This window comes from Crotalus tigris, unplaced genomic scaffold, assembly GCF_016545835.1.
Source record: "Crotalus tigris isolate CLP2741 ecotype Arizona unplaced genomic scaffold, ASM1654583v1 scf7180000017598.18339901613:2243638, whole genome shotgun sequence".
Classification (NCBI taxonomy): Eukaryota; Metazoa; Chordata; class Lepidosauria; order Squamata; family Viperidae; genus Crotalus; species Crotalus tigris.
This window is the reverse complement of record NW_024096502.1, coordinates 1,686,778-1,705,836: the sequence shown is the minus strand read 5'-3', so window position 1 is coordinate 1,705,836 and position 19,059 is coordinate 1,686,778. Positions and strand designations below refer to the sequence as shown.

Here is a 19,059-nt window from a genome sequence, read left to right as displayed (position 1 = left end):
CAAGGCTGGCTGGAGAATTCTGGGAATTGAAGTCCACAAGCATTAAAGTCGCCAAGACTGGACACCCTTGCTATGGAATCAATCTTACTTCTTAAGAATAAGCTAAATTCTCCTAGATTGGAAATTTGTCTCATTTTACGGAGTAATTTCCACTGAGCACACTAGGTGGCAGGACATCCATTCTAATTACAGGATTCATTTCAGGTTTCTGGTAGATTGCCCAGCAAACACACACACACACACACACACACACACACACACACAACACAGCCAGTGACACAAAAGACACTCGGAATTAGGAAGTTTATTCACTAAAGCAACACTGAGGAAAGTCTTTACATACAGGCTTTTTAAATTATCTTTACAAGCAGGTTCCAATATAGAGTATTTTATCTTTTTCTTTTTTTTTTTCCTTTAGGCGAAAGATTACATTGTAAGAGTATTTTGCAGCTAGTACTGATTTAGTACAAAGACTAACACTACAGTTAATCTTGATTAATCGTGGTGATTTTGAGATTCATACAGGCAGTGAGTAGCTTTACCACAGCCATGATCGCCAACTTAAGTTTCTGAAGGCCCAGCTCATCCTCTCTAACCACGATCGGGGTTTCAACAAGGCACTACTCACTGACACGATAATCTCACAGAGGCTGAACCAGGCCAAAGGCAAGGGCAAGTTTAAATTTAGGAGTTTTCAAAGAGCTACACTTCAGCTGGACCAGGTCCATTGTATTTGGAGATCCGCTGCTATCAGATGACGGACAGACCAAATGGAATTGCCAGTCTGGTGCCAGGATGCTTTTGGTGGGAGCAGGTTGGTCTACCAAAAGCAGAAATAATGCCCCCAAAAAGGGGGGGGGGAATCAACCCTAGGATGCCAATGCACCATGACACAAAAGGCTTCAGACATGCAAACAGTATGACGAGGAAACCCTAGCATGACGAGGAAACCCTAGCACGAGAACTGACTTAGCTGTAGTTGGTTGGCAAGTCCCTACAATCGGATTCCAAACTCTTGAAATACGTAACACTCCTTGTTTGCGCAAGGCAGGTGGTATTTATTGCAGAGTTATTTTTATTTTTTTTTAAACAAATCAATCAATTCTAAAGACAAGTTTCGGCAAACACCTGAGGCATTTTCTCTTTGAGTTACGGCATGAAGAATGCAGAAGTTCAGAAAGAAGATGCTTAACAGGGCAAGGTTTTGCGAGGCCAGCTTATGTAGGCATGCGAGCCACAGCTCCATGAATATTTTGGGATAATGAAGAGGTGGAGACATATTTTAAGAGCTTTAATCCTCATTGGAAAGCTAACGTTTAAAAAAACCCTGAATCACAAACATGAATATACATTGAAAAACTATTTCACTGCTTCAGCCGTGGATCTTTAAATGTAGGCACAACTCCACGCTCATCAAGTACAAATCCATTTGGTTCCATTTCCACTTCATGATACACCTGGGGGTGGTTGAACACCTTGGGAATTATTGCATAATGCAGTAGAATCCAATGGACACAATGCAAGTTAACAGGAAGTAGTGATGGATAAAATCCCAGATTTTTTTTTTTTTTCACTTTAAAGAAATGTTATAATCATTATGGCCACTGGGAATCTGGCTGCCTGTCCTATCAACCTGAATGAGCCTTCAAGTCATACTGCATGCCAGTTTTGAAAGAAAGAAATTCCTTTCACCCACTGGATACCCTAAACATACATGAGAACTTTCTCCCACACAACTGCATTCTGGAAGGTTGCCCCCGACAGTTGGATAAGGGAGACTCACAACCATGATTCAAAACCCACCAGGTCCCACCTTGGCTTTGCCTGATCAGTGCCCGACGTAATGACTCAAGGGCAGCTCAGCCAACCTCCTTTGGGTGAGGGAGTTCCAAGTTACCTCAAGACACAGTTTAGATATTGAACATCACTCTCACCTGCTGCCATTTGCTACCATCAGCTGACTTCTCATTGGCCACTCTGGACAATGAAATAGCACTCTCTTTGGAAGGTAATTCCCATCAAGTGAGAAGCAAACAGGTCATTTCCAAGGGTTATTTTCCAGTAGGTGCTTAAAATCATGCTTGGAACATGAATTTAAAAAAGGCTAGTTGAAGGCCTCCTAATGTATACTGGAATACTGCTACAGATGTAGAAATTTGACCTGACGCAGTTGCTTTTATAAGCCGGGTTAAGGTTATTACTTGCCACTGAGAAGTGGGATGACTTTCCTCACTGTTTTTCATCTAATTCTACAGGTACCCCTTAGTGGTGAGGCGTTTTCTTTGACATGGTACATTCACATCCTGACAGGGATGAGAAGATGGTGTTAAACATTGGGACAAGAACAGCTTGATCACCGGCATCCAGAAGCTGTCAAAAACAGCAAGATGGCGGTTGTAGGTGCGTAAGCAAAATAACCCACACTTTTTTTTTTTTTGATCCCCTCTGGGTTGCCGATGTTTGTGTGACTACGTAGGATCCTCTCATACTTATATTGCCAAAAGTAGGCGGACTCTTGTGCCCCATTGATCAGTCAGCTTGCCTGGACAACTACTCACTTGACAGGCTCCATCTGCTCCGACACAGGGCCAAACTCATTCACCAGGAGTTCAGCCACAGCTACCTGGACTGGTGTGCTTCTCAGCCTGGATTAAACAAGGTCTGATCCATGTCAAGGTTCGTGGGGCTAACATTACGACAGAAAACCCCTGCCCGTTTTAAACACCGTCCTCCTTCAACTGCTATCCCTGATCGCAAAACAAAACAAAAAAAGGCAACTGAAGCTGAAAGCATGCTCGTCACTTGAAGAAAAACGATTTTTTCCTCAAGAAAGCATTTTCCGGTCAACAACATCAAGAACATTTCAGTGCGTACCTTCAAAGTTTACAAGTGAACAAACACAGCTAGGAGCTCCTGGTCAGTCTTTTGATGATAAGCTTAAGTTTGCTGCGTATATTTCTTACTTATCCTTCTTAAGAAAACCAAAGCTACTTTTCCCTGGCTTAATTTATCTTATCTGACGCCCTCCAAATAGACCACAGTTCCCTGCTAGCATATGCACAAGATAGGTTATTTGAGGACAATGAAGATTTAACCTGACATATTTGGAGGGTGCCAGATTTGGGAAGGTTATTTTGATTATCTTTTTTTAAAGGATGCATTTTTCTATAAGAAACGTTCTATAAGTAATATTCAGAGCTCAAAATCAAAGCTATGGTGTATTTTTCAAGTTTTATTTAACACTTTTAAGAGGCATTTTTTTTTCAAACCAGCGTTCTCGGATTGATAACGGAGTAAGATTTCAAGACAATTAAACCACATTTAAAACTTTTTGTTTTCGTGGCTCTGGTTCAACCTAACCCTCCATTGATGGCCTATCTATCTGACAGAATTTCTCTGTCTCCAGTGACTTTCTATCGTTTCCCCCCCAAAGATTAAAAAGTTTTGTCCTTTTATGACTTCCCTAGATTTCTCCAAGTGTGTACGTGTACATAAATGCATTTGCATTTTAAAAATAGGGTTTTTTTAAAAAAACGTAAGCTTTATTATGAAAAATAATTTTTGAATCCCTACACATATGGCAAAAATTTTGTGCAAACATTCCAAATTGGCTTCTTCTTGAGATTTTCAATTGTAACAGAACTCAATAAATAATGTTACCGTTAAGCCTTGAAATGGAAATTTACAAGCTGGCGGTCATGGACTCCTTATTTCCAGAGTCACATCACGTGCCATTTGACAACCGTCAGTATAAACCAAAGTCTGGGATATATATTAAATACTGTTTTGCAGTTATGCCATGATAACTGATTAACACTATATATATATATATATATTCTACAGCTTATCTACAACAAACGGGGTAAGACTTTAAATATAAATATATCCATTTCACCCTGTGAAATTGTGCGGCCACTTGTGAACCATGAATACGGACCCCAAAAACACAAGAGAGCAATTTGGGATCTTCCTTGCGAAAAACATACAACCTCCCTTAAATATTAAATATACATCTTTTACAAAGTTTGGGGTTATAAATAGAGACGATTTGCATAGGCCTCTTCGAGATACAGAGACAGACTTATGGCTGAAGAGTTAACAAAAAGAAGAAGAAGAAGAAAAAAGAGCAACAGCATCATGTGTCCATCGCTTATAATTAATTCCCAGAACGAGAAGGTAGCCGCGTAGTCACCTATTCTTCAAGGAGACATCCAAAGGATACAATTTCCGTCAGCAACTTCCTAGACCAGTGTTTCTCAACCTTGACCATTTTAAGGCATGTGGACTTCAACTCCCAGAATTCCACAGCCAGAGTTGAAGTCCACATGCCTTAAAATGGTCAAGGTTGAGAAACACTGTCCTAGACAGAGGCGACCATCGGCGCCACCAGGAGAGGCCACAGGCTCGTGCAGATCGAGGCTTGAAGAAGCAATGCGCATTTTTAAAGAGGGTCAAATGGAGATTAGGAGAGGAAGCATCAGAAGATGTGCAGCCTTTGGTGCCTCCAGGCTCTTGCTGGGGCCTCCTGGCCAGGAAAGGGGCAAGCAAGCAGCGTCATGGGACAGGACCCGGGAGAGCCCCACTCGGGCTATGTCTTTGGTTTAGGAAGCCGGGAGTGCCGATGCAAAGTCAGCCCCTCCCCGGGGCGAAGGGCTGGATCTCGGTGCTGTGGGCCATCTTTTGCTGGCATCAGTGGCTTCGAGGGGTTAGCCTGAAACCTCTGCTGCTCGGGAGCTACGACGGTTTGGGAGGTTGTCCTCTGCTTGGGGCGGAAGGAAATGGCCGGAGGGCGAAGTTTGGAGGTCCTCTGGGTTCTGCTGCTTGCAAGGGAGAAGTTGGACACAGACTGGGGTTGCGCCTGGCCATTCAGTGGAGGCACAATGGAGTCTCTCAAAGAGGTTGCTGGAGGAGGCACTGGCACGGTCTGCTTTGGGGCTCGGAGAGCTCTTGACATCTTTGGTGGCGAAGCCTGGTTTGGCCTGGAGCTGTGGCTTTTTGCGGCTAGCCTGGCCTGCCCGTCCTGCGCATTCCCCTGCGAGGCATTCCATTTCCGACTGGCTACGTCTTTCGCTTTTTCTCTGACCGTTTCGTTCTTGGTGGAATGTGCGTTCGCCAGGGAGTTGTCGTCGTCGTTCCGCTGTGTGTTTAAAGTGCTTGGTTCACGCCTGCTGTCAGTGCCGGAGCTGATGGCCGTGTTGTCGTCTTCGTGGCCAACATGATCCGGTTGGTCCTGAGGAGGGGGTTCACTGCGAGCCACGGTGGGTGATGCTTTTGCTAGTTTTCCCTGGCTGAGGTCTGCGGAATGGAGAAGGTGGCTGGAAGGCTGTAGTACTTGAGGCTATAGGGGAAACATCACATGTCAACAGATTAGGAAATACAGAATGGAAATCTTACGGGTCTCTGCTTAAAAATTAATTTTTATGTTCAAAACTTATGAGCAAAGGGCAAAGGAACCAACGGTTTCCATGCCTGTGCAAGGACACCAACAGAATAAGCTATTGTAGCTGAAATTCATTGTTATATTTAGGTCTGTATGTAATTTATACAATACCAATACCCAACTGGACTCTTATTATTGTTACTTAGTCATCTCTATTTTTGCCTTCTAGCCCAGAGGTCATTCAACGGGGCTGATACTAAAACATGAAATAATATCAGCTAAAAACAGTTAAAATCAACTAGTCTTCAAACAGGAAAAGGATGGGTAAAAAGGAGGAGCTGAATTTTTTCCCTAAAAGCAGTTGAAAGACTCTTTTCCTGAAGTGAGAGTTGAAGGCAGATCCCAAGGAATTATCTTCCGTACCAGTAAACAAGTGTCGCAAACTGAGGGCATCGTCTTCGTTTGACAGGGGTCTTTACTGGTTCAGACAAATCGGGCGACCCCTCCAAATATTTCATCCGTTGGGTGGTGCGGTCTCCAATCTTGGCAACTTTAAGACTTGTGGACATTAACTCCCAGATTGCCCCAACCAGCCGTGCTGGCTGGGGAATTCTGGGAGTTGAACTCTACAAGACTTAAATGTTACCAAGCTTGGAGACCCCTGTATTAGAGCAGAAAAACTGGCCTACTTCTATTGTTCTGTCACAATAGCAGATGTTAACTGTGCCACAATTAAATATTGTATAAGCAAATTTAACCACGTGAGCACTGCCTTCCCAAGATCCATTGGCTAAAGCTTATTATTTGCAAGGGTATGTTGATTTATTAGATTCATCTGACTTTGAAATCTCCATAATGTGTTTCAAAGCTGTTAATGGATGGAAGGCTTAGTTAGAAGGTTACCTAGGCTGAGTTAATAAGCTATGTTTTAATGCACAGTATGCAACGTGGGATTAGTACAGTAGTTCTGCTTCACAATCATTATCTTTCAGAAACCATGACAAATATAAGGAGAAAAATCCCATAACTTGGTGAATGAGTAAATAGGATACAGGCTGGAGAAAGATCTCTGCCTCAGATCTCAAAGTTATTACAAGATAAAACAAGATAGTAAATACATCATTATATTCCCTGTATTTTGGACTCATTTTAGCACTGTGCATCCTTAATTAATTTCAATAGATATATTGAATTCAATATATCTGATTTCAATAGATATATTTTACCATTTTCTATACGCTATGTACCCACCTGCATAGATGTGATGTTAGAAGACATGCAACTGTTGCAGATGGCAAATACAGACCAGAGTGATTTGCAAACAGAAAACATACAACACAACATAAACGCAAACAGCCCTCAACATACAGTAGTCCCACACAAGCCCCTGCTTGTATCAATCCCTGAAGGCTTTTTTTTGGGGGGGGGGGGTTTGCTCATGTAAAAAGTGCTCTCTTCCATTTCAGGATTTTAACAGTTACCCAACGGAAGATAGTAAAATAATTGTTCAACCCTTTTACCTCACCATGGACCAGGCAGTATTACACACAAATACAAAATGATTAATTTTTCTCCAGGAAAATCTTTCCCTACCATATACATCTACTGAAGGTTACCTTCCTCTTTATATAATAAAACACTGCCACCACTGTGGGGGTGACAAAATGGAATTTGATCAGTACAAGGAAGTAAATTATGTACTAGTATTTGACAGTAAATGGGACAGAATGAAACAGCTTGATTACAGCAAATCTCAATTTATCCCCAATTCCCAAAAAAGAAAATATGTAAAAATACATAAAAATTCTGCAAAGTAAATGCTATTTACATGTTGAAAAACAAAACGAAACAAAACGTGTGCCTAATTACTCATGTTCTTAAACAAATATATGAGTTAGATCCAGTCTGTTCCTAAAGAATGTCTCCTGCTTAAGAAAAAGTGTACCTAACACAACTAAAATGAAACTAAATTAGTTATTAATGTAAGGCAGGGGTAGTCAACCTTGGCTCTTTTATGACTCGTGGACTTCAATTCCCAGAATTCCTGAGCCAGCTTAGCTAGCTCAGGAATTCTGGGAGTTGAAGTCCACGAGTCATAAAAGAGCCAAAGTTGACTACCCCTGGTGTAAGGTGACCTATGATCAAAAGGAATTCTAAGCCTCAAAAGCATTAGAGCTGGCTTTTGCCTGGTAAAATCTAATTTTGGGAGAAGAAGAAGGAGGAGACATCAGATGCAAAAGTTTTGACAGTATGTCCAACTGCAATAATTTAAACATAAGTTGTTAAATTAAGCAGCCTTCATTTCTAAACAAGAATGGACAGGTTGACACTCAGCTTCACGGATTGTTCAAATAAAAATCTATTTAGATTTTTTTTCCCCCTCTCTCTCTTCTGCTTGATCTACAAAACATTTCTCCTTGAGAGAGCTGGAGAAAAACTAGTTGACTCACACTTATAAAGAGAGCATGTTTTGGAAGGAGAATTAAATAAGCGGGGGGGGGAGGAATAACCGGATCAATTGTGTCCTAATGGGTAGAGTGTCTAATCGAATTGGTGACAGGAGAGTGGAGGAAAGAGGAGGAAATAAATAAAAAAAATAAAAGGGTGTGTATAAGGAGGGGTATCCCTAGATATCTCCCACACACCCAGTTCTGAAAGCAATGGGGGGGGGGGAAACAGAAAATAAAGGCCCAACTTTTCCAACTCTCTTTGATTGAATTTCTACTTCTCCAGCAACTGAAGGAAGTTACTGCAAGTTTATATAAAGAAAAAAAAAGGGCAATCCTGCTTTCTGGGTATGGTGGGAAAGTTCCCATCTGTTTTTCAGCTCCTGTCTGGTTAAAAGCAGATCCTGTTTCTTGCCAGGAAGGAACACACCTCCTTCAGCAATTCCTTGCTGCCCAACTGGTCGAATTACTGCCTCAAATGCAGAAAAACGTGCCTCTTCTTCTTTTGACTGAAGAATCCCCAAACACTGTTTTAATCCAGTGATCTTCACAATCCTGGTCAAAAATAGCCGGGGAACAGATAGACCCTCCAGGTTCGTTGGAGGCAGGAAGTGTCAATTCCTGTTGTCTCAACAGTTGTCTCAACACTTTAATTATCCTCTGCATCTCCTTATTCAAATTTTCTGCCTTCAACTCTAACTCAACTGGGCATGGTCCGGTTGGGTGGGGAGAGCAGCTCCCAGAATTTCATTGGCTGGGAAACAATACAGAATAGACCTAATGCATCTTCTTTTCATAGTCATGGTCCTTGACTGAAAGCCATCAATTTGCATAATTAGTGAGACTGCTTTCCTTGTATAATTAAGCTGGCCATCTAGATCTTGTCCAAACGATGTCTTCAAAACAGGAAACTGGTTTTGGTGGGGCCCAAATGTTTTAAATGTGGTTGGAAGATTCTGAAGGGAATGTCTCTTGTTTTTCTATCATTATTGTTCTTGTCTTTTGAAGCTAAGTAATCATTATATGTATAGGAATATGTAGTAGTGGCCAAAATTGTGGAAACCTTTTGGGAAAAGTATACTTTTGAGATTTGATGGCTAATAACACCACTTTTTTTGGGGGGGGGAGTAGTACCATAAAATTATATATCAATGGAAAGATAATTTAATCAAGAATGTAATGCAACAAAGTTTGTTCAATTATCTGTACTGTATTCTATGAAAAGTTATAGCCAAAGAACCAGACAAAGGAAGCACAACTTGCTAAGGTTGATCTCAGGTAGCTTTCCTTCATCCGATTGTAGCCAATGAGCATGAGTCTTTAGAGAGCCAATCGGGTGACATCTTGTTTTGGCAATGAGCCAATCAGATCACAGAAGGATTGAGTTCTCTGCAAGACAGGCGAGAAAGGGCTGGCGGAGGGAGGCGGCCGGGAGAGTTGCCGGAGGACAAAGAAGGGGCGGCTGTGCCCGGACAGGTGATCTGCGGGGCAAAGCTTAAAGAAAGCACCTCCAGTGGCACATAGCGACAACGCAGAGCCGTTCGCCATCACTTCCCCCTGGCTCCGAAACGACAGAGGGGGACCGGGCCTACCCCGCCCATCCCATCCACCGTAGCATGGCAGTCCAGCTCAGGAGGGGAGCGAAAGGTGGCCAATCAAGAAATGGCCTGGCAGGGGGGTAGTGGTTCTGAAGTACCAGTAAGCGGGTGCAGGGCGCGTGGAACAGCTCCAGCTCGCCTCGCGGTGGCAGCAGCAGCGCGATGTGCCGTGCGTGACCGTAGAAGTGGGCCGGCAGCCACGTGGGCTGCTGGATGGGGCTGTTCGTGCAGGTATCACAAAAAATATAAGACATCCCCAAAATTTAGACCTTATGCCTCTTTTAGAGGCAAAAATAATATAAGACAGTGTCTTACTTTCGGGGAAACACAGTACTGTCACTAAGTATTGTTGTCATGTGACATTGCACTTTACAATTGCATGGTTTAATAATGGCAATTCTAGTCCCAATTGCTATTGTAACTCAAGGACTATTTATATATCAGTGGAGTGTGAGCTAAGAGTTACTAGCAAACATGGTAGCTTGTTTCATTTGTTTAAAAAAAAAGTCCAACATTGGGGTGGCGAGCAATCGATACACAGAAAGAATTTTATGGAGTGGTCCAACAATTTAAGAGATGCAAATCCAGAACTGCTCAGTTAATAGAAGGAGTCTCTTTTCCACCAAAATTGTATTTCTCAAAATCCTGAGGTAGTCTAGGCCAGGGGTAAGCAACCTTGGCTCTTTTAGGACTCGTGGACTTCAACTCCCAGAATTCCCGAGCCAGCCATGCTGAGGGGAAAGGGAGAGGTTTCCAAGCTGAGCCATGCTGGCTCAGGAATTCTGGGAGTTGAAGTCCACGAGTCATAAAAGAGCCAAGGTTGCCTACCCCTGCCCCAGATGGTGGGCAAGGAGTTGTGGTTGAAGATCAAGGGTCTATAGACAATCCCAGGCTTCCTTTAATGTAAAGATGAAAGAACACACAAGTGACCCATTTCGGAGCACTGAAATATTCCAGTGGAGTTACTGTAATCTAAAATTCAACTTAGGTGCAGCCAAAGAAGTCATATATCATAAAAAAGAGTATAGTGATAGCATCTTTGGGAACATTTGTTACTGACACTGGGAAAAAGCAGGCTTTCTAAGAAAGAAACATACTCATCTGTCTCGAGATGCACTATTATTTAAAAAAAACCAATGTACACAGACAAGCACGGCCACATCCTGTGATGGCTGGTTCCACAGTTCCCATTACGAGGCTCCATAACCAAAAATTTATGAACAGATTCACCACTTAAACACCCACAGTAACTTGGGAACTGCTTCAAAACTTGTGTAGGTTCACATATAGTGGAGTGTATATCAGTGATGGCGAACCTTTTAGAAACTGAGTGCCCCAAAACCGCCTCGCCCCTACCCCGCCCCTACCTCTCCTGCCTGCAGGGCCACCCACCACATCCACGGCCCGCCACAGATCGCCCAGGCGGCCCAGCAGTGTCATGGCAGCCACGCCCTCTGTCCATGCCCCGCAGCATTATCTGTACATGGGGCATGAGGGCGGAATCTTGTCTCCACTGCTCGGCTGCCATGTCCTTGGCTGCACAGCTCTGCACAGGCTGTGCCTGGAGCGACTCTCCTCCAGGGGGGGCTGCTGGTGAGGAGGGGGCTACAGAGGTGGTGGGGCTGGGGCAACAGTGTGCGTGCCCACAGAGAGAGCTCTGAGTGCCGCCTCTGGCACCTGTGCCATAGGTTCGCCACCACTGTCATATATGATGCGTTTAAAACATACGAGCTTAAAATGTGACTTAAGCTTATCAATGATAAGATAAACTCAGAAGGAATCTGGTAGCATTGTTTCTGATTTAATAAATGTTTACTCAAAGACCTTTGAATAAAATCGGTTAAGTTGGATAATATGCCACTAGAATTCTTTTGAGTTTGGCTACCGTACCCTAATACGGCTCTCGTCCCAAAATGTTATTGATTTCATTAAACACTGTAAAAGTAGACTTTTCCTATTTATGCAATATGAAAAAAAAGACAAGAGCATGCACAAATCTGATCTGCATGCACCATGCAGAAAGCAAGCATGACAGAGAAGACACAAAAGGAGAGGTTGTGGAAAAAAAATCTAAAGTTGTACTGTACCACGCTTTATCACAGAAGTAATGGACTAACTCCTCAACTCCTTGCCAATAGCACAAGAGGAAGCAGAGACAAAAAACAAAAAACAAAAAGACAAGGACAATGATATCAGAGGACCAAGACGCAGTAATGAGCCAGTGCCCTGATTAAGAATATCCTCTTTACACATTGTGGTTGCCACAAAGCAGATTCCCCCAAGGTCAAAAAAGGCAAACAGAGGGCATCTTTTAAATTCAACCATACCTACTCACCTTTATCCAGATCTGAGAATGCAACTACATCCGGTCATCCAATGGATCCTGCCCTGACATCTTGCTTTCAGGGGCCATCGTATAATTTTATCATGTCCACCTTTATCCAGGTTCAAAGCTTCTATGTGTAATACTACAAATCCATATCCCCCTTTGTCTGACTACTTCTGTGCTTCATAATTTTCTAAAGTGTAAGTATACTGCTCAGCCTCCAACTGTCTTCGGACAACTTCTTGAACTAAACATCTGCTATGCTATATTCTTGAACTACAACCCCCATCAGCCTCAGGCAGAATGGACAATAGGAGGGGGAGTGATTTGTCATTCTTATGGAGTTACACTCTTTGCCTTTAAATTTATACGAGCTGAAAAGCTGCTTAACGGATAAGTTATCCCAGCAACCATTACACATACAGGACAATTCGGAAATAAACCTCTGTTTAGTTATCAGTGACAGACACTCACAGATACAGAACATTAGAAAACTACAACATTACATGACTTTTCGACATAATCGCCATTCAAACTGAGGCCCTTGTCATAACATCTTGCAATGTTTGAAATTCCTTAGTAGGAGTCGCTTGGCGCCAAAACTGGGCTATGTGGGGTGATCAAAAACATCCCAACAGAACTGCTTCAAAAGTCGTTGGGTGCGTCTAGCGGTGTGCGGGCAAGCATTGTCATGAACCAACACCACACCGGAAGTCAGAAGGCCCCGACGCTTGTTCTGGATGGCTTCATCTGAGTTTTCGTAACGTTTCACAGTAGACTTCTAAATTGATGGTCAAACCACGCTCCATGAACTTCATTAGCAGTTACTCCTTTGGTATCTTCACGTTTGGCGGGATTTTCTATGGCACCACTTCCGGTGTGGTGTTGGTTCACGATAATGCTCGCCCGCACACCGCTAGACACGCCCAAGAACGTTTGAAGCAGTTCCGTTGTTTTTGATCACCCCCCATAGCCCGGATTTGGCGCTGAGCGACGACTACTAAGGAATTTCAAATCTTGTAAGATGTTATGACAAGTGCAATTTGAATGGCGATTATGTCGAAAAGTAATGCAATGTTGTAGTTTTCTAATGTGTATAATAAAAGTTCTGTATCTGCGAGTGTCTATCACTGATAGCCAAATGGAGTTTTATTTCCGAATTGCTCTTGTACAAGAGCTAAGAATCGCTAATGAAAAATTGTAAGTTCTCGTGATATTCTAATTTATTGGAGTCAATTTTGCATGTAAATATTCTTCCTGATAAATTTTAATAATACTGACAACAAAGGCAGCTGACAAAATTAGGATCCCCAAGATAAAGGCATCAAAGCACCAACAGGTCCACAGATGCCTCCTTAGCACTGGTTCAATCTCTCTTCTCCAAATTTTTTAAAACAATTATCTTTCGCTTTTTAAATGGAGATATTGCAAACTTCAGCTTACTGTTTTTAAGAAACAAAATTAAAATAGCGGGTAGCTCCTTGAAGTAAGAAGAAAGTGATAGGGAATTTTACTGTCTTCCTTTTCTGTCTGGGGATCCTACCTCTGGATATTTTTTTCTCTTAAACACACCACTGGAATTCTGGAAGACCATCTTCACGCCAAATCTTGGCCCTCTTAAAATTTCTCAAAATAGACCCCAACAACAGCAACCCAATAAGAGCAGTGGCAAGACATGCTGTTTTATCCAAGCAAAAAGCCAATTCCCCATCCCTAATCAAAGGACAGTTCTCAGTTTAAATTCTGTTTCTAGGTGAGTAAACATCAAAAATGTGACTGTGCCACCTGAAAGAAAAACAGAATCTGGAAGGCTGAGTGGCCTAAAAATTAAGTCTACGGTTAGGTGGCAAATCCTAGCCAACTTGGTCTGATTCCCCAAATTTAAAAAGGGTCAGACCTGGCTGGAATTTGATGAAAACCTCAGAGCTACAGACTAGATTGAGATGTTGGAAAAAACAGCAGAACAGCAGAGGAAGACAATGAGAAACCTCTGTTGCCAACAAATTGTAGATTTTTTTTTTAAAAAAAGAATAGCGTTATATTACTTTTGTGTGGAATAATGAGAATCATCTTAGCTACATTAAGAAGTCTTTTTTGTTTTCGCAGATGTCTAAGTCAATATATGTATCTGCTATTACATATGTTTCTTTTATGTATTTTTTTTTTCATTTATTCCAGTACAGAAGCAGTGGCAGTAAAATAAAGAATGATTATCAGTCTAATTGCTAATATAAAATATTTCAAATTGTTGCTTTTAGCCAAAGAAAACCTATTTATAATCGGGATATGGCTTCAGCTAACTGGAACCCTTTAGAGACATTCATACAGCTATTAATCCTTCATATGGTCAGATCCAAATATAATAAAATGGCCACCTCTACGGCATAGTTCCCAGTTTTTTTCTGTATACAGCAGTGGTTCTCAATCTTTTTAATGCCGCGACCCCCCAACTGGTCGTAACTCGGGGACTACTCAACCGGTCGTAACTCAAGGACTACTCAACTGGTGCAGCACCGTTTGCAGAATGGGACTTTTGGCGGGCTCAGCAGGGCAGAGACAGCCTGGGCAATTCCTATTGGCTTTTGAAAGCCAATAGAATTAGACTCTATTCAAGAGAGTCTATTCTATTGGCTTTCAAAAGCCAATAGAATAAAAGGGAGTAGCACAGCTAAGGAAAAGGGGGGAAAAATGGCGGACTGCGTTGTTTGGCGACCCCCGTGAAATGGCCGTTCGACCCCAAATGGGGTCCCGACCCACAGGTTGAGAACAGCTGGTATACAGCAAGACATCATGTTCAGGAATGGACTGTGAAAAGATCACCACTACAATGATCACTCCTCTGTAGAATTTCGAAAAAGACTGTATTTTGGCCATTTTTTTTTTTGCCAATTCCCAAATTCTTAACAATTAATCCAGGCTGGCTAGTCACTAGTTAACACCTTCTTAAACAAATTATATCAGCTAAATCTAAATAGCTATCAGGATTTGTTTTGCCTAGCTGTTTCTGTTTAGTCTAAATCCATCTGTATAGCAGATCAAGAAATGGGCAACACTCAGTTTGAAACCATGGTGTAAGGCTGGTTTGTAAGTCTTGGCTTGCGTTTTAACTATGGAACAAATAAATCTTTCTAATTGACAGAGATGCAAGCCAAGGGAAGCCAAAAAGCGCATTAAAAGGCTTGTTTGGTTCTTTCTTACTGAGATTCCATATTCTCCATGTTGACCTTCTCCTTTCTAAGCTAGAGGTGGAGAATTTAACCTCCACGTTCTTCTTTTCAAAAGGGCACAACTCAAAAGCAAAACATTAATCTGGAAACTAAACACATCCCACTGGAAATCTCCCTCTCCAATCACAATAAGCACCACACCTGAAGAGGCTACATTGAGGAATAAGCAGAAGACACTGTAGGAAGAGCAATCCAGCTAAACAGGCATTGATTCAATGTCTGCAAAACAGTAGCTTGTTCAACAAATTGGGGGGTTAAAATAAATATTAGCTTAAGTGTGACATGTTCACTAATTTCTCCCCGTATTCTGAAACTCTTTCCGTACTTAAATATGACAAACAAGTTCACCAATATTGTGCTCTCTGTCAGGTATTGCTGACAGTTGCCATGGGTGCCCATACTGAGTTTGTTGTTGTTAGTTGTGAGGTCGTGTCTGACCCATCGCGACCCCATGGATAATGTTCCTCCAGGCCTTCCTGTCCTCTACCATCTTCTGGAGTCCATTTAAGCTCACACCTACTGCTTCAGTGACTCCATCCAGCCACCTCATTCTCTGTTGTCCCGTTCTTCTATTGCCCTCAATCTTTCCAAATAGAATAGAATGGAATGGAATGGAATGGAATGGAATGGAATGGAATGGAATGGAATAGAATAGAATAGAATAGAATAGAATTTTTTGTTATTGTTAGTTGCGAAGTCGTGTCTGACCCATCGCGACCCCATGGACAAGGTTCCTCCAGGCCTTCCTGTCCTCTACCATCTTCTGGAGTCCATTGAAGCTCATGCCTCCTGCTTCAGTGACTCCATCCAGCCACCTCATTCTCTGTCGTCCCCTTCTTCTATTGCCCTCCATCTTTCCCAGCATTAGGCTCTTAACATGATCCAATATAAAACATTGACACACGGGGGTAACTGGAGGAATACAAGCTGTTAAAACTACAAAAAAAAAAAACCTATATTTCTTGGTTTTCACATTTTAAACCATCTGACTTATGTTCTTACTTTGGAGGTCGGTTTTCTATAACCTATGTTAAACCTTATTAAGTCTGTCATAAGGTTTTGTTTTTTTTAGTTTTTGCACATCTTGCTTTTAAACTTTCCCTTGTAATAACATAATAATCCACAAAAAAATTCTATTCTCTCATCAGAACGCAACAAATCAGCAAAAATGCCATTTCTATTGTGCATTAAGGACAAAGATACCAAAAAAAAATCCCATTTTAGTTCAAACAGTTACAAGTTAATAGGTAATATTAATGCATGCAGAATTGAAAAGGCTACTTCTTAGCTGTTACGTGCTCTTTTTGGAGGAAAGAGCCCTCTTTGGAGAAACATACACGCGTAGCTCGAAGCAAAGCTTAATTCTCCAAAGAAAGCAATGCGTCGTGTGTTATTAAAATAACGGCTTGCCACAAATGTATCTACGCAAATATTTTGCAAGGAAATTGGGGTGGTGGGTATGCATGCCAATAACACGGAGGAACACACACAGCCACACATTTCAAAAAAGCCACAGGGAAAGGCAGGAGGCGGGAGGACAAGCAAATTATATTTTGCAGGAGAAAAGAAATAAACCTTCCAGACCGATTGAAGGTCCATTATAAAACCGTTTTCCATCGGGGTCGTCAATGGCAGTTTTATAATAACAACTTTATTGTCACTTTGAATGTACACCAAAGTGTAAGTGAAGGAGGCAGAGAGGGGTTAAGGATTGCCCGGTGTGCTTGCAAGGGAGAGCAAAGAGAGCTGAGCAACGGGCGTGCAAGGGGGAAACTGCTAGTGGCGCAAGGGGTGGGAGGGATGGGGGGGCGAGGGAGGTGAGTGAGGAGTACAGACTCACTCTGTCTGCGCTGCGGTGGAAGAGTCCGAGGGATGCCCTGGCATGAGCCCTGCCAGGAAGAATAGGAAGGACCAGGAAGCCCACTCTGTGCGGAAAGAGACGGGGAAGAAAGAAAAATAAAACACAGAACCGGGGGGGGGGGGAGAGAGAAAAAACAGTACCCAAAGCTACATCGTTCCTCTTCTCTGAACGAGAAATAGCTGCAATTCTAACCATCCCAAATGAGTCACTGGATTTTCCCAGCGTCCTTCGACCGCTCTCTTTATTCCAGACAGAGACCCGGTTCTATTAGCTCGCGATAAGCAGAGTTCTGCAGAGGAAATGAAAGAATTCACCCCTTCCAGATTTTTCCAAATTTTTGCATTTTTAATTGCTTCTGAGTTTTATCAGAGCCTCGCGAGAGTCCTACCTACACATAAGAGAGCTGGAAGGGAAGCAAAGAAATCAAAATTTGGTGCCCGGCTGCACATATTTCGTAAACAAAAGACATTCAACAGGAGTAGTGCTCAGGTTAGGACAGTGGTGGCGAACCTATGGCATGGGTGCCAGAGGCAGTATTCGGAGCCCTCTCTGTGGGCACACGCACCGTCTCCCCAGCCCCGCCTCCTCCCACGGCCCCCTCCTCACCAGCAGCCCCCCCCGGAGGAGAGTCTCCCCTCGGTGTGGCCCACGCGAAGCAGCGCAGCCAAGGACATGGTAGCCAGGAAGCGGGGACAAGACTCCACCCTTGCGCCCCGTTGCGTGCAGATGATGCTGCAGGGCATGGGCGGAGGGCGTGGCCGCCATGGCGCTGCTGGGCTGCCTGGGTGATCTGTGGCGGGCCGTGGAGGTGGTGGGTGGCCCAGTGGGCAGGACGGAGCGGGGATGGGGGTGGGGGGGTGGGCTTTGGGCACTTGGTCTCTAAAAGGTTCGCCATCACTGGGTTAGGACTATAGGGACTGGAAAATCTGCCATTTAAGTTGTGTGGTTGTTAAATGAGGACCTGAGTTTACAACCGTTTTTGCCATTGCTGTTAAGTGAATCACCGGGCTTGTTTAGCGACCGTGACGTGCAGCCTTCTCTGCTGGCCTCCCCATTGACTTTGCTTGTTGGAAGCTATTTGCAAATAGTGGCTGGTGACCGTGGGACACTGTGATTGTCACAAAGGAACGAGCACCCAACGCCACAACTGTGTGACCCTGGGAAGGCTGCGACAGTCTAAGTGGGAGGACCGGCTGCAAGTTACTTTTTTCAGCACCACTGCAGCTTCCAATAGTCACTAAATGACTGGCTCTAAGTTAAGGACCACCCTTCCCATTTTTAACATATCACACCACCAACGATAAAAATTGCCGGGATCTTTTTCGAACGATTTCCAAAGATAGTTAGCTTAATGCAGAAGCTAAAAATTAAGGACATTCCCCCCCCCCCCAAAATGGGGCAAGGAATTGCAGAGATTTTAGTTATTTTGAACGAAACTAATAATTGCAAAATAAACGGTTCATCTACCGGGAAGATCTCAAGGAAACTTATATAAAACATTTGATAAATCATTGAACATATAATCAACGAGAACAATGTATCCAAGCAAACTTTATAAGCTTCATAAATATGGGAAAAAACTTTTAAAAAGGACTTTCACGGAAGAAAGTTCTATCAGCAAGGCCTCAGGACTAAGAATGCGCCCGTCCTGGCCACCCCCCATTTCTGATAGAGGACCCCCACAATAGAGTTAAGAAGGCAGGACAAGCCTTCTGAATACAAATCTTTTGAAAGAAGGCCTTCACATCAAACTTCTTTGGATTATTAAAGCAGCTGTATCTTTGTCCAGGCTTGAATAGTTTACTCTGTTAGCGGCTTCTAAGAGAGACTCAGATGCAGTTGTTCGTTTCTACTTGAATGCATCCAGAGTTACCTACTGTCTATTTCCATACCAAACTGCTTTTATTATCAGGAACATTTCTGTGGCCTTCAACTGAAATAAGCCTGCACACACCTGCAGAACCACTTTCCATGTCTTGCATGATGAAGCCACTGTAGACCCTTCCTGGTCCTCTTCTGAATAACAGTCCTTTAGAAGTTGGATCTTAGGTGCCTCCACAAGGCTAAGCTCACCGACCTCCATCAATCTCTCCTTGTAAGATCTAGTTTCCAGGAGCTGACTCTCTGGGCTGATCTTTTGTGTGTCCCTTCCTGTTTATTTAAACTCTTCTTACAGTGAAGTGTCCGGATAAGAAGTTTGACTTGTACAGAAACTATTTC

The 19,059-nt window shown here is 42.9% G+C and overlaps 1 protein-coding gene across 6 annotated transcripts in view; it reads right to left on the bottom strand.

Annotated features, from left to right (window-relative positions):
• Positions 1 to 284: 284 nt before the first annotated feature.
• CCSER2 (coiled-coil serine rich protein 2) overlaps positions 285 to 19,059 on the bottom strand; it is a 56,768-nt gene continuing 37,993 nt past the window's right edge. For 2 of the 6 annotated variants that reach the window (XM_039366858.1, XM_039366867.1), the window contains 3 exons: positions 16,819 to 16,903; positions 11,513 to 11,552; positions 5,130 to 5,338 (listed from right to left, as the gene is read on the bottom strand). In XM_039366858.1, coding sequence (XP_039222792.1) covers positions 5,275 to 5,338; positions 11,513 to 11,552; positions 16,819 to 16,903 — 189 coding nt within the window. In that variant the 3' untranslated portion in view covers positions 5,130 to 5,274. Of the gene's footprint in view, positions 5,339 to 11,512; positions 11,553 to 16,818; positions 16,904 to 19,059 lie in introns of all 6 variants that reach the window. The other 4 variants (XM_039366875.1, XM_039366885.1, XM_039366850.1 and 1 more) reach the window with 4 other exon arrangements.